Genomic DNA, 14,659 nt, shown 5'->3' with positions numbered 1-14,659 from the left:
GGGATCCTGACCTTTAATTAATATGTGACCTTGGTGTGTGTGTGTGTGTGTGTGTGTGTGACAAAATAAATAAATAACTTAAAAAAAATGGAGCACCCGGGTGGCTCAGTTGGTTAAGTGTTAGACTCTTGATTTTAGCTCAAGTCATGATTTCACAGTTTGTGGCATTAAGCCCTATGCTGACAGCATGAAGCCTACTTGGGATTCTCTCCCTCTCTCTCTCTCTCTCTCTCTGCCCCTCTCCCACTCTCTAGTGCTCTCTCCCTCAAAATAAATAAACAGGGGTGACTGAGTGACTCAGTCGGTTAAGGGTCCAACTCTTGATTTTGGCTCAGGTCATGATTTCACAGTTCATGAGTTCAACTCCTACACTGGGCTCGGCATTGTCAGCGCAGAGCCTGCTTGGGATTATGTCTCCCTCTCTTTCTGCCCCTCCCCAACTTGCTCTCTCTCTTTCAAAATAAATAAAAATAAACTTGAAAAAATAAATTAACAAAAAAAAGAAGTAGTTTCTATTTTCTCAGTTTTCATCAGGTATCAGCCTGAAAACACTGTCTTCCCTGGCTGTTCACTACAACCAAAAAATATGGGGAAAGATTAAGTGGAGAAAAAACTGCCCAAGAAATCATTCCTTTAGAACACAGTTTTGGGGCATCTGGGTGTCTCATTTGGTTACGCATCTGACTCTTGATTCCTGCTCAGGTCGCGATCTCCCAGTTTGTGAGATCAAACCCTATGTGGGGCTCTCCATTGACAGTGCAGAGCCTGCTTGGGATTCTTTCTCTCCCCCTCTCTGTGCCCCTCCCCAGTCATGCTTGCTTGACTCTCTCTCTCTCTCTCTCTCAAGATAAACAAATAAACTTTAAAAAAAAAGTTTTATCAAGATCACTGATGTTGATCTGACACAGCCTTGATACATCTATCAACTACATATTATGTAATCAATATTGCTTAATGAAAAGAAACAAGAAGAAAAAGTGATGGTCCTCATCTCTGTGAATGCTGTGTTAACCTAAATTTTGACTTGACTTTCTACAATGATTAAATTTACTCTGTGTTCTCTAGTTACAGATTTATTTCTCCATAAATATTAAGTTAGAATTTCAGTTGCCAAATTATGATTGAAATCACCTAGGTATCCTTTCTTGGCCAAATGCTTGGAACCAAGAAATGTATTACTGACTTCTTATTAGACTGTGTGCATATATTTTAATTTGTTGTATTTATTATTTAAAAAATCTGTATGTCTTACTTGCTTTTATTTCTATTTTATGAGAAGAAGAAAAAGCACTTTGAGCTTTTCAGTTAAGAGGGAAGGAAAAACCTGTTACAGTAAAACCTTAGATTGCAAGTAACTTGTTCCGCGGGTGTTCCACAAGACGAGCCAACATTTCTAATCAGTTTTAACTTGATAAATGAGTGATGTCTTGCCATACAAGTAGTAAGTGCTGACAAATGTCACATGATCACAACTGAGCCAGTGGTTCTCTCTCTCTCTCTCTCTCTCTGCTACATTGTGGGTGATCTCCCCTGCTCGGATGCTCAGTCTCAGACCGAGGTGTTTGGCAGATATCAGTTAACATTTTCAGAACACTGGAAGGTGCCCACAATTGGCACTAGTGTATTTTTTATCACTTCAAAGCACCTATGGACAGTCCTTTGTTTTCCATACAAGAGGAAGCTTAGGAATGCTTTGCTTCATTCTGGGTCAGGCTGCCTATAGATATAGACCCTTTCCTCTGCTGCCTTGTTGCCAGTTACATTAAATATAGTATATGACAAGCGTTTATTAATACTGTACTCAACATCCGTGTTAGCATATACAATGGCCCCCATGTAGAAAAAAGGTGAAAAGAAAGGCAGTAAGGAGATGATTATGGTGGAAGTTAAGAAGGAAATCATCAAAAAGTATGAACAAGGTATGTGAGTGGCCGAAATTGCAAGATTTTATAAGAAGTCTACATCTGTGTCTTTTCTGCAGAGAAGGAGAAAAAAGCAGAGGAACCCCTCCCTTCAAATGCAATTAGGGAGATGTGTAAAATGTGGGAAACAGTGCAAAATTTTGTATAAAAAAAGCACCACCAGAATAAGGCTGTAGCAGTGTGAGTGGTGAATCTGTTTAACGACAATGCAATGTCACATTTCGGCAAAATCCTCAACAGGAGGCAAAAGCAAATGTCCTTGGATAGGTTCCTTGTTAAAGCTGCACAAAAAGAAAAAGATTCCACTGAGCCAAAAGATAGCAGTGATTCCATTAGTGATAGTGAAAGTTGTCCTACACAATAATCCTTCTCTCTCTGTCTCCTTCACACCAGCCACAAAGGTTTTCAAAGATAAGTACAGGTTAATTTGTTTATTTTTCTTTATATTTTGCATTTTAAAAATTATTTGGTATTATATTACAGTATTGTAATCATTTTTTATATGAATATTTTTGGGTTGTGGAATGAATCATCTGAGTTTCCATTATTTCTTATGGGGAAATTCACTTTGATACACAAGTGCTTCGGATTACAAGCATGTTTCCTGAACGACTTATGATGACAAACCAAGGTTTTACTGTATTTTAATAAGACACTACTCCTTGGTTAGCTTATTTTGAACAAAGAATTGTTTCCAAGCATCACCATGGGGGTAGGTGAGCACTGTTTATGCCTATTTTGTGAGACCCTGTGCCAAAGGAATATTCGGAGAGAAAACCAAATACCATGTGATTTTTCGGGAGCAGCCAGCAATTTATTCTCAGAAACAATGCACTTCGTCATAAAACAACTTCCTTTAAGCCTTCCAATGACTTGTTTTCTGAGAAACTGTTGATCTCAAATCCAATGTAGCCCAAATAATTTGAAGTATAAGGATAAAAGGTGATCAGATTCATGCAAAAAATAAACTGTATTTTCCTCCAATTTTCAGGGGCATATTAGATCCAGTGCAGCTGGGAAATTTAAAAAAGTTTTCTTTTTCAGAAATTTCTTAACAGACATTTACCATAAAAAAACTTTAGAAAATATCTCTTGATTTTTTCTGCTTAATATTGTGAAATTATTCTTTTCCTTTCACCAAGAGAAAATGAACTCTCAAATCCTCAAAAATAAAAAAACCTTGGAGAAAAAGAATTTGCTGAGAAGAATGCCATTATCCTCTGGCAAATCCTTTCCTTTCTCTTATTCTCAGTCATGCTGCCTCATACACAGACAATAACACAACATAGTTTCAGTGTGATGATTGGTGCTATAAAAATGCAAAGTTAAATAGAAACCCACAATAGTCTCCTTCAGGGTAAAGATGGCTTCTGTCAATAAAGCCAAAGCCCTAATAGCATCAGAAAGCAAAATTCAGAATTAAACAATTTCTGGATCCCGACTGTTTTTTAAATAGAAGTTTTAAAGGCCGTATTTTCAAGCACAGAATGTAAGAGGAGGAAAGTTTTTAATCACTACTAAGAACAGGTCAAGAAGAAGTACATTTAAGGAAGATTAGACACAAAGAATTTTCTGTTAACAAGTGCCATTTAAAAGGGGGATATATTACTTTGATACATGGTTAAAAAATCTTTCTTTAGATATCCATCAAAACACTATCTGTGATGAGATCTCATCTCTTTGGGAAAATTATATGTGATTTACCCAGAATATAGAAAACAATAGCATCAAGGAGATTTCCTTTCCCTATCCAACCCCAAGAATTGTGATTTACAAAAATATTGAAATTAGCACTGAATGTTTCCTATACAACAATGTTTACACTGTGGTTCAAGAGCAAGTTTTAAATGCTGGTTTTCAAGTTACAGAAGCCAATATCAATCAATATCAATCAACCAAAGATGGATCAATCGATCCATCTGTGTGATCCTTAATTTTAACCGTGAAGGAGTTCTATGATCTAACTCACCCCGGTTCAGGCATCTCTGATCTGAAATTTACCCCCAATCTTTGACAAACACTACAAAAGACAAAGGTGAACCCCAGAAGGTCATTAGCTTTTAAATAATAATTTCTGATTATAAATGTCCCCAAATTTACCTGGCAAACACAAAGAAGAAAATTTCAATTACCACTACCCAATGGCAAAAAAAAAAAAAAAAAGCACTATGAATATTTTTCTTTCCAGGATGTATGTGTTTTTATGTCCCTGCAATCCTTCAAGTATACATATTGTCTACAAACTAGGTCATACTAAGAATTATGTCATGATTTTAAAGGTGAAATATCTGCCAAAAATATGTTAAAGTTTGCACGACATTTTGTTATTGTGGTAATACTATAACTTATTATTAGTCAGACTCTACATTGGTAAATATGGTCAAACTTAAAAGAATCACAGGTGAAGTGCTAAAATTATAAGTCCTTAAGTTATCTTTGACAATTGGAAAAGCCCAATTTGCCTGACAGAGTTAAAGACAAGTACATTCTAGTGGGGAAGAAATGAGAATGGGTAGCAGAAATTGGAATTTGAGCCTCTGAATCCAAGGGATGAAGCTTAAGGCAATTGGCACTGTGTGTCTCACAGCCCCCTCTCCCAACATACATGATATCCAGCTAAAATGTGTATCGAATATCAATTTGGAAGAGAAAAACATATACTAGGGGAACGGCAAGCTACCTGAGAAGGAGTCTGGAAAGTGGCTCTTTGTGTGTCAGGAGAAACATTCATCTACACCCTTTATATAATATACAGATATAGTGTATGCTCAATAAGTGCATATGAAGTCCTTTCAACAGTCTGGAATTCAGGCCTTTTCCTTAGTCTACTGCATCTTGGCGTCACTTCTAGCTGGTGAATAGAGAAATCCTCAAAACAAAAGTCTTGGGGCCTAGGCCCCCTTGTTCTCAAACTTGGCCGCCATCAGAATCGCTGGGGGAGGTGCCTTGTATGTTTACTTCGGCTCCGAGGCGCACACACACTACGGACGCTTTTGAGTCTGATGGTTAGAAGTGGCCGGGTGCCATGCGTTTGTAAAACAAGTCCAGGTGAAGGCACCAGAGGGTACCACCGGAGGAACTGCGAAGTGACGGACAGCCCAAAGTCCTGTTTGCAGCCGGCGGACCCCGGGCCCCGCCGTAGTCCGCCCGTAGTCCCGCCAGGGGGCGCCAGGACCTCGCCGCGCGCCCAGCTCCCCTGGACCCTCTGCGCTTAACTCTAGGTGTGACCGGAAGGGAGCCTGACCCCGGGGGTGCGGCCGGCGGTAGGGGGCGCCTCTTCCAAACCCAGCAGCCGCTCGCGTTCCCGCGGATATCGCCCTCGCGTGAGATCTTGTTTTGTGTTTTGTTTTAAAAGCCTTCTCCGTCCCGGTACTGCTTGAAGGCGTAAATGAGAGACGGTGGGAGGGGTGGGAGGGGGAAACGGAGAAAAGAGGCGCTGGGGGACTGAATGCCTTCTTTAAATTACTGCTGACACCTCGGTTCCAGGCCCCTAAAATCTCAATCAACAATCCATTAGAACTCAACAGGAGTAAAACGAAATCCTCGTTTAAGTGTATTTATCCGATCTCCTTTCTCTCTTTCAAATGCAAAATCCATTTCAGCATATGCCCCCTTCTTTCTCTGGCCTTTCTCTCAAGACTGGCAGCCCATACCACTCTTGTAAATATGAAAGATGCTAATCATATGACATATCACGTCTCCGTCGGAGCCGGAATAAAGCCTTCAGATTTGGGATCATTGCCTCCAGACAACAGCTTCATCAGCCGGAAAGTTGGTTTTTTTCTCCTTTCCTTCAACTCTCAATCCCTTCTTTGTCTGGAGGAAAATGCAGCCGACTCGAGCCACCCAGGCCATATGGTTCACTCTGTATTTTCTTAGTTGAATTCTGTATTGTTTCTGTGACTTGCGAAGTTTTTTTGGAAATGCGTATAAAGACATAGACGAGCTACTTGTGCAGGGAGCGCTGCCCGGGCGCGCCGCGGCCGCCCCCTCCCGGCCTGGAGACCCGGCCGTCGCCGCTCCGCGGAGTGCGGTGTCAGCGATGGCATTAGCACACTGACGTGACCAACCACCGAGCCGGCCGCAGCTGTCTGGTTCGCTCGAGGTGCGTACTCTGCGCCTTGCACGGCGCCTGGCACACAGTAGGCGCTCGAGGAGACTCGGGGGCAATGAAAGAATGAATACATCAGCGACAAGGGTCGACCCCGAATGTTTTCGGTTCTAAAATATACTTTGGGTCTCTCAAAAGAAAACGTAGTCTCGCTCTCTCTTGACACTAATAACACTGTCTTGTCCCCACAACACACGTTTTCCTGGTTTCTGCAACTCTCTCTCTCTTTTCTTGCCTACTTATTTGAATGCAAGCTTTATGGGAGTAGAAATCGTGTCTGTCTTGCGCGTCGCACTGTTCCCAGGGGTTGGTACAGTGCTTGGCACACATAGGGTACTCATTAAGTGTATTTTGAACGTAGGAAGGAGGGATGATTGAATGAGTTAAAGCGGTAAACGGATCCTCCTATTCCCCAAAGATACGATTAAAGAAACTTCTCTCCTAAAGATTCGAATTTATTTAGTGCAATCTCACCCTTTTTAAAAATCTATATCAGCAACAATGAAAAATGCATTTATCTCCAGAAGAGAATTCGGTGTTTGGGGGGTTTTGTTTTTTTCTTTAGTGGGGAAAGCAGAGGGGAAAATCAGCTTTCAGATCTTTATCCATCGCTCTGAATAAGTTTTGTGTTTTCCAGGTTCGGTACTGTCCGGGCGAGGGAGCAGGCTGCCAAATTTCCTTTCTCTCGGTCTAACTCCTTATACAAACCCAAAGGGCCCTTTCACCAAATCATTAAATTCTACAGAGGTGGTCAAGCTCGCACTGCTTTTCATGAAACGGAGAAAGAAAAGGGTCCTTGAAGTTTAGAAGATGCCCAAGGAAAACTCCTTGAATGACATCAAAAGAATGAGTTTCCATAGCTGTTGAAGCACGAGGGCCGTGTATCCGCACAAAGGGGGACCGGGGCACCGGGACGGGCCCAACGCTCTGTCCCAGGACAATTGGGTCACTGAAATAGGGAATTAATTACCATTGGAGAGTGGGCAGCCCATTCACCACTGGCTGAGTTTTATTAAACGCCAATATAAATAACAAAACAACTCTTGTGGCTGCACTATTCCTACACGCCAAAGGAAGGATTATGCTGGGGATTAACATCTTAAAGTCTATGAGACTTTCTGACTCAAGGCTCGGAGCTGGTAATCGTGTTTGTCTCCTGGTTCAGCGATTAGTGCTCTCTTTCTTGCACTTTCCCCTGGATAGCCAATGTCCCTTTTTGCAGGCACGGAGGGTTAGGGTGGGGGAGCCTTCTTTCACTAGTGGGCCCCCAGGTCCCCATTCACGCGCCGGCTGTTCTTTTCCTCTTACCTGAAGAAAACAATCAGAAAGCTGGCGTGGATTGGCAAAATCTTCTAACAGGGATTTCTTTCCTTCCCGGGAAAGCAAAGGGGCACTTGGGTCGTTTAAGGAGTGAGGAGAAGCCTGTAGGGCACTGCCTTTCCAGAGCTGATGGGGACAGGGTTAGGGTCCGGGCGGAAGAAAGGGAGCCTCCCCTCGCTTGCCGGGCAGATCTCGCCGCCTTCAAGACGACCTCGTGCGTCAAGATGGGTTCGCTGAATATTTGGCTTGAGGGACCAAAGCACTTTGTGCGGGCTTGGAGCGAGGATCTCGGGAATGGGGCTCCGACAGGAAGTAGGGTGGGGTCGGTCGGGTGGGGAGATGGTCTACCCTGCCCTGGATCTCCTCCCGTCGATTTCTCCGCGACTACCAGTTTATGGAAGAGAGGGGCGGGGGCGCTGGCGTGGTGAAGCTCCTAGCTTGCACCTCTCCAGTACGGGGGTGATGCCCAGTCCTCCCCGGACAGGATCCGAGGGGAAAGCCGGGGAAGACTGGGAATTCCATGCAGGGGTCCAGGACGAAAGTGGGGCGTGATTTCACATAGTTTTGTTTTGTTTTTTCTTTTTTTTTTTCCCCCGGAAGGGGACCGCCAATATACCCGAGCTCACACTAGCTGCCAGCGCTTGTCGTCACAAATAACGAACTCTGGCAGCGCGAGGAGTCCTCGGCGAGGAAAGCTAACCTTTTCCAGCCCGGCCTCCCCGGCCCCGGAAAGGGCGTTTGCAGCCCCCCAGTGAAGAACTAACGATTTTCAGGATTGGCTAACTTTTTCTCTCCATCTTTACGCCTTTCTGAGCGCTCCCTCGGGGGATTAGGCCATTAGGCTATAAAATCCCTTTGGCAGGCAAGGCACCCTATCCTTTTAGCAGGGTGTAGACGCTCCCTCTCCTTGCAGGCAGGATGGTTTACTGGGAATTGGGGGACAGCCTCGCTGGGCAGGCAAATTTTTCCTCCTGCACTCTGGGAAAAGAGCCCTCCCTCGCGGCCTCTCCGCCCACCCTCACCCCGCATTCACCTGCAGCAGCGTGAGTTTGGGGAAGAGACCATTTGCCCTCTTTGGCCACTTGTGAGGTCGAAGTGTGGATGGGATGTAGCCTATGGCCCCACAGCAACACCTACCCTAAACTTTAGGGCTTTTGGGTCGCCTCAAAGTTCAAGCTTCTTAGAGGCAACAAAGACTTTCTAAAGATCTCCACCCTCTCACCCCTCCCCTTACTTCACTTTTCTCTCGCTACACGATTCGACCCCCTTTCTTTCGACGGCTTAGGGATGAGTTTAAATCATTGTGCTCCCATCTCTTGATAACTGCCTGCTTTGAGCTTTTGTTCTCTTAAAGTAGGATTGCACACTGAAAGAAGGGCTGAAGATGAACAGTTTGACCCTTCAGGACAGTTCACGCAGTGGACAGGAGCGGCCCTCGGTCACCGTCCTCACTGATGCTATTCACGCGCTCCCCTCCCCCTTCGCATAACATTTCAGCCTCGTTTCATCTGGACAATCTTTTAGACCACACAAGTGCCTCTTGAATTTATTTAAGTTAAAAGAGTGCTAGAAGAGTCCAGCTAAGGATATTTGGCGTCGGTCACGTCTTCGCACATCTGAGTACAAATTAAAATTTCTTTCTTTCAGCAAAACTGAGCAAAATGCTGAACAAAAAGAATTCTGCAACTGAGTGTGAATGGTTGGTTTCTGGACTTCACTAGCGTTGTTAGACTGTTCTTGGAGTTGTTTCTTTTCTTTTCTTTTTAAAAATAATATTCTTCATAGTGGGAAATATTTCCAGAAGTGCTCTATTACTGAGTGACGATTCTCTTGAAAGCTATAACACAAACATACAACCAAAATTCTTAGAATTCCAAGATGATATAAAGGGTGATTTTTAAAAACTCTGTACTTTGCACAGTAATCTAAGATACACCACTGCATACACCCAAAGAAGCCCTTATTTTAAAGAAAAAATTCTATGAACTCCATGATATCCTTATATTTATAAAGATTAGAAGCTGATTTACGTCTATGTTTGAAACCTTAAGTTTCTCCGCAGAATTTTTCCTTTTCAAGGAAATTTCTGGAATCCAAAATGTGCAGTTTACCCTCATGATATTTTATCTTTACTAAATATCTGCACAGAACATGCTTAAATATGTATTATTAACTTCTTACAGCGTAGAAAGTTTGGATTTTGACAAGAGAAAGCATGCACCCCTTCGGTGCATCATAAAAACATAAAACCTGGGAGAACATAAAAGCTGGGAAGTCAGACACCCAAATGCTGTTAACAATCAACTAAAGAAATCCATTGTGTGTTTCACTAGCACTAAACATTAGACCCAGTTTGATCTCTGTGTAGAGTTATACAAGATTTACCAGATTTTCCTTTAAGCTTCTTCTTAACTGGATTCTGATTCTGTTCTTCACCCAAATATATATTATCGTATCAACCCAGCACTTTCTAGCCAAACCAAAAATTTCCAACAACCTGTCCAAAGGGTACGTTTCTACTGATACCGAAATAAACCTTCCTTTGCTTTCTGTTACATTAACCAATTGGCTTGTCATTCTTTGTGGGCAACTCCTACATGAGATGTATCTATCTAAAGACTGACACTCCGTGCGTGGTTCCTCCCATCATCCCAGTATTTCTTTTTAGCAGTCTTTGATCATTTCCTCAGAACCCAGCATTCTCATCCTCTGTTTCACTCAAATTAATACAAAAATCTTGCATCCACTGCAGTGTTCCTGTGTTCCTTCAATCTTTACCTGCTAGCCATGACTTTGAAGGCTTTCTTTTAGAGGGACTGTGAAGAGTATTCACTTGTTTGGTATCGGTGAGCATCACCTACAAAATAATGTTAAGATATACATGCAACCATGGTAAAGCACTTCTGGTAACTTTTACTACTGACCTATCTTCTGCTTGATCAAACTCTTTTACGAAGTTCTGATTCTGTAGGCTCATGATCCAGAATCAGAGACCCGAAGAAGTGTGAGAGAGGCAGATGCTGTATTCTGGAGACTGAAAGTGTCTCTCTTCTTTATAAATGTTTGCACTGCTAACACATGAAATCAAGCTGTTCTGAAAAGATTGAGGGGGCATCTGGAGAAATAATGCTTTTAAGCGTAGGGAACTTGCTCTTTCCAAGGAGAAGAGAGGCAAAACACAAATATCAACGAGCAAAGTGAAAATTGAGGCAGTTTTCAAATCATTTCAAGACAGAAGGGAGTCTGGAGGTTGGAGGGCTGCAGTGGGCACAAGTCTCTTTCACGAGATTCTAACTTTCATTTTCTTTACTTTGCACCTTCCCATCCTGCAGTTACTCCATGCAGAAAACATTAAACAAATTGAAACCATGCCAAAACACTAACAACCGCTTTCATCATGCCCTTCTCTGAAATAAATGTTTCCAATTCCTACAACCTGAGTGACACAGAGACCTGCAGACAAGAATCTTTTCTCTCTTGTCACTTTTCAACTTCCACCATTCCAAATACGCCTTGCTTAAACTGAATTTGCAAAAGGGAACTCAAGGGACTCCTCTCGTATCTACCGCAGTCCAGATTCTTGTCAGCTACTCTGGCACGGTCTGACGCTCCATCCGGCACACACACTTCTAGGGACTCTGGTTCTGTCTCTAAGAAAAGTCAGTCAAGGCGACAAGAGGGTGGGCGTGAGCGTGGGGGAGGAGGAGAGAGGGAGGGCCGACGAGCAATTCAGAACAAGTTCCCTCCGAAGTCCAGTAGCCCTCGGCTCTATTTTCCCGTTGAAAAGCGCCGAGTATCGGGAGGACGGGCCCCTTGTCCCTACAACGCCCCCCAGCGCGGAGCAGAGGTCACGGAAATGTCAGCTCAGCCCAGGCGCTCACAGGCGCTGCAGGTCGGCCGCTCCTCCCACTCCGCTGGCTGCCACCCTTGCAAGGAAGCCACCTTGTTGTCTGGCTCTGCCGTAAACCGGGGTTAACCCCCAAAACAAAACAAACAAAACAAAGCAAACGAACAGACAGAACCTGCGTCGGTTCCCGGAGACTCCGTTTGTCACCGGCAAAATGAGGAGGGTTTTAGCTTTAACCTGTGAGTGCGTTTATTCTCACATCCTCTAAAAGCCCATCTACCGCTCCCGCACTGGATCTCCCCTTCTAGGAGACGCCTCGATGAACCTTCCAACGTCCTCTTCCTTCACCCTTCCACGCCATTCTCTCTGGAACCTAAACACGTTTGCCCACCATGTGCCCACAACTCGCCACCCACACCCCACTCCTCCCTTGACCAAATGAATGCGTTTTAAAACCATTTACTATTTGGTACAGCTCCTAAGAGGCTTTGCCAAGAGACGCCGGGTAGCACCAGAGGGTTGCTGCTTTCCCCGAGATTCTGACCCCCATTAACTAATTCCTCGGAGCTCAACGTCCGGGAGCTGAGAGGCCGGGCAGCGCCTGGTGCGGTGAGCGAGCGCGCGCCGGGCTGGGGGTGGGGTGCGGCCGCAAGGACGGGGGCGGGGGGAGGTAGCCTCCGTCTCCCCAACGGCCCCCGGCGCCCCGGCCCCTAATGAGCTGCTGAAAGGGAGCGGGCTCCGGTGCGCGTGGCTCGCAGGCCTCCCGGAGTCCGGGGCGCCCTGATTGGCCAGCTGCGCCTCGCGACCTCCATTCATTAATAAATTAGCGGCACGCTCCAGCCGAGCGCGAGCCACCAATCACAATGGGCAGCGGCGGCGACAACAGCCGCAGCTTGAGCTGAAGCTGCCACCGCGGCTTCAGCCGCTCCGACCGCAGCCTCGAGCTCCAACAGGAGCTTTAGAACCATTTTATGCTGATTAGATAAAGGGGGAAAAGAGAGGCGGGGGGCGATGGGAGGAGGAGGATGGATGGCAGGGCCAGGGAGGGGGGAAGTGGGTGAAGAAAGAGAAAGAAATGAATGATGATAATGCAATGAAAAGAATAAGCCGGGGGAGGGAAAAGCGGGGGAGAAGGGGGGCCTGCACAGGGGGGAGGAGGAGGCGGCGGCAGGGGTTGAGGGGGAGGTGGGGGCCCTGGGGGCAGATCTGATTGTTTTCTTGGTGGTATATAAGGGGTTTTAAGGAGAGTCGTGTGCCAGACACGCAGCCACTGAACCACAAGCAGCTTCGCTTTAACTGGAGTGCCCGGGAGTCGCGTGCCAGGAGCTGCACGGCCGAGGACTGACTGACAGACAGACACGCACCACCACCACAACACACGAGACCCGGGCGGATCGCCGCGGCCTCCGGGGCTCTTGGCAAACTCGCCAGTCGGAGAGGTCCCCCGCGGAGCCGCGCCAGATCCGCCGCTTTCACGTTAAGAGAAGGACGCAGCGCTGCGCTCCCGGCAGCGCGGAGAATCGCAGCACACGCCAAAGTAATAGCTTCGCCGAGACGCACTGAGGGAGCGAACTACGTAAGTATCCGCCGGTGTCTTCCAACTTGGAAGGGTGTTTCCGGCACTCTTTTCCGGCACTCCGTTCCACCACGTCCGAGCACCCTTTGCAGGCACAGAATCTTTGTCCCAGGGGCTGCTGTCTCTTTCCGGGCGGGAACACAGCCGCGAGGTCGACCAGCCGAGGGCGGGACCCTGTTGGCTGGCAGCGGGGACACAACGAGGGGCTCTCCTGAGCTTGGAGAGCACTGGCGGGGTCTCCTCCCTAACTACGTTCCTCCTTGGCGCCGCCCTTCCGAACCAGTCCTAGTGGGTGCGCGCAGGAGTACTTTCCGCTGGCACCAAGAACGTGCCTCTACTTCTGTATTTACATCTCGTTTGGTTCTTTCTTCCTCCCCGCTCTCCCCGGTAGGATGTTTGTCAAATCCGAGACCTTGGAGTTGAAGGAGGAAGAGGACGTGCTGGTCCTGCTCGGCTCGGCCTCCCCCGCCTCGGCTGCCCTCACCCCGCTGTCGTCCAGCGCCGACGAGGAGGAAGAGGAGGAGCTGGGCGCGTCGGGAGGGGCGCGACGGCAGCTTGGGGCCGAGGCCGGGCCCGGGGGGCTGGGCGGCCCGTCGGCCGGAGCTGAGGGCTGCCGGCCAGCGCGGCTGCTGGGTCTGGTGCATGAATGCAAGCGGCGCCCCTCCAGGGCGCGGGCCGTTTCCCGCGGCGCCAAGACAGCCGAGACCGTGCAGCGCATCAAGAAGACCCGTAGACTGAAGGCCAACAACCGTGAGCGCAACCGCATGCACAACCTCAATGCGGCGCTGGACGCGTTGCGCGAGGTACTCCCCACGTTCCCGGAGGACGCCAAGCTTACCAAGATCGAGACCCTGCGCTTTGCCCACAATTATATCTGGGCGCTTACCGAGACCCTTCGCCTGGCGGACCACTGCGGGGGTGGCGGCGGAGGCCTGCCGGGGGCGCTCTTTTCCGAGACCGTGTTGCTGAGTCCGGGAAGCGCTAGCGCCTCCCTGAGCAGCAGCGGAGACAGTCCGTCGCCTGCCTCCACCTGGAGCTGCACCAACAGCCCGGCGCCGTCCTCCTCGGCGTCCTCCAACTCCACCTCCCCCTACAGCTGCACTTTATCTCCTGCCAGCCCGGCTGGTTCTGACATGGACTATTGGCAGCCCCCACCTCCCGACAAGCACCGCTACGCACCTCACCTCCCCATAGTCAGGGACTGTATCTAGAACTGCCATCCTTGCTACCCGCGCCAGGCCTTAGTGGGTTCCCTTTCCTGTCCTGGACCGAGCCCTCCCACCCCTCTCCTGTCCCCACTTCTATGCCCTGGAAACCATCTCATTTCACAGGGCAGATGTGGCCGTTCTGACTCCTGGGTTGTTTGCTGCATTCCTTGGCCAAGGGTTTCCTTCCGTCAGACGGTCTCTAATTTATTGAAGGTGTGATGGAGCTTATTGTCAAAGAGGATGGTAGAGTTTGGGGGGGGGAGGGGGCGTTTCTTAAGGCTAAAAAGATGCTGGGAAGCAAAGAAGGTGGCCAGTCTAAAGAGTTTGCAGAGCGGACTGACGCTCCTCCCCCTCTCTGTAACACCAGAGGGACCCGGCGCAGTGCGTGTGAATCTCCCTGGGGGAATGCAACTGGTTCCTCTGATCTCTTCACCTTTGCTTCTACATAGAGATGTTAATGTCGAGTAGAAAGAAATGTATCTTAGCATCTGAATGATTTTACCGGTAATAATATTATCCACAGATTTGCAATGGCTGGCATCTGCTTTATTCCCATTGCTGTCTGCGGGCTGTGGGAATTTCACCTGTCAAACCAAACTTTCCCTCTCTGATGTGCACTTTGTTCTGTTTCCCAGATTCGTCACAATGCCTATTGTCCCGTCCTTCTCTTTCCTT

General features: G+C 47.2%; 1 protein-coding gene across 1 annotated transcript; it reads left to right on the top strand.

Moving 5' to 3' along the window:
- Positions 1 to 13,168: 13,168 nt before the first annotated feature.
- On the top strand, positions 13,169 to 13,987 carry NEUROG2 (neurogenin 2). Its single transcript, XM_047090849.1, has one exon. The coding sequence runs from the start codon at positions 13,169 to 13,171 to the stop codon at positions 13,985 to 13,987; it is 819 nt and encodes a 272-aa protein (XP_046946805.1).
- Positions 13,988 to 14,659: the final 672 nt, after the last annotated feature.

This window comes from Lynx rufus, unplaced genomic scaffold (genome assembly GCF_022079265.1).
Source record: "Lynx rufus isolate CCGP_SWC_20201006 ecotype Redwood Valley unplaced genomic scaffold, mLynRuf1.p SCAF_3, whole genome shotgun sequence".
Classification (NCBI taxonomy): Eukaryota; Metazoa; Chordata; class Mammalia; order Carnivora; family Felidae; genus Lynx; species Lynx rufus.
Note: the sequence above shows the minus strand (reverse complement) of the source record. Positions and strands in the feature narration are given on the sequence as shown.

Excerpts from the sequence above, each read along its gene's own strand:
- NEUROG2 (XM_047090849.1), top strand. The coding sequence starts at position 13,169 with ATGTTTGTCAAATCCGAGACCTTGGAGTTGAAGGAGGAAGAGGACGTG.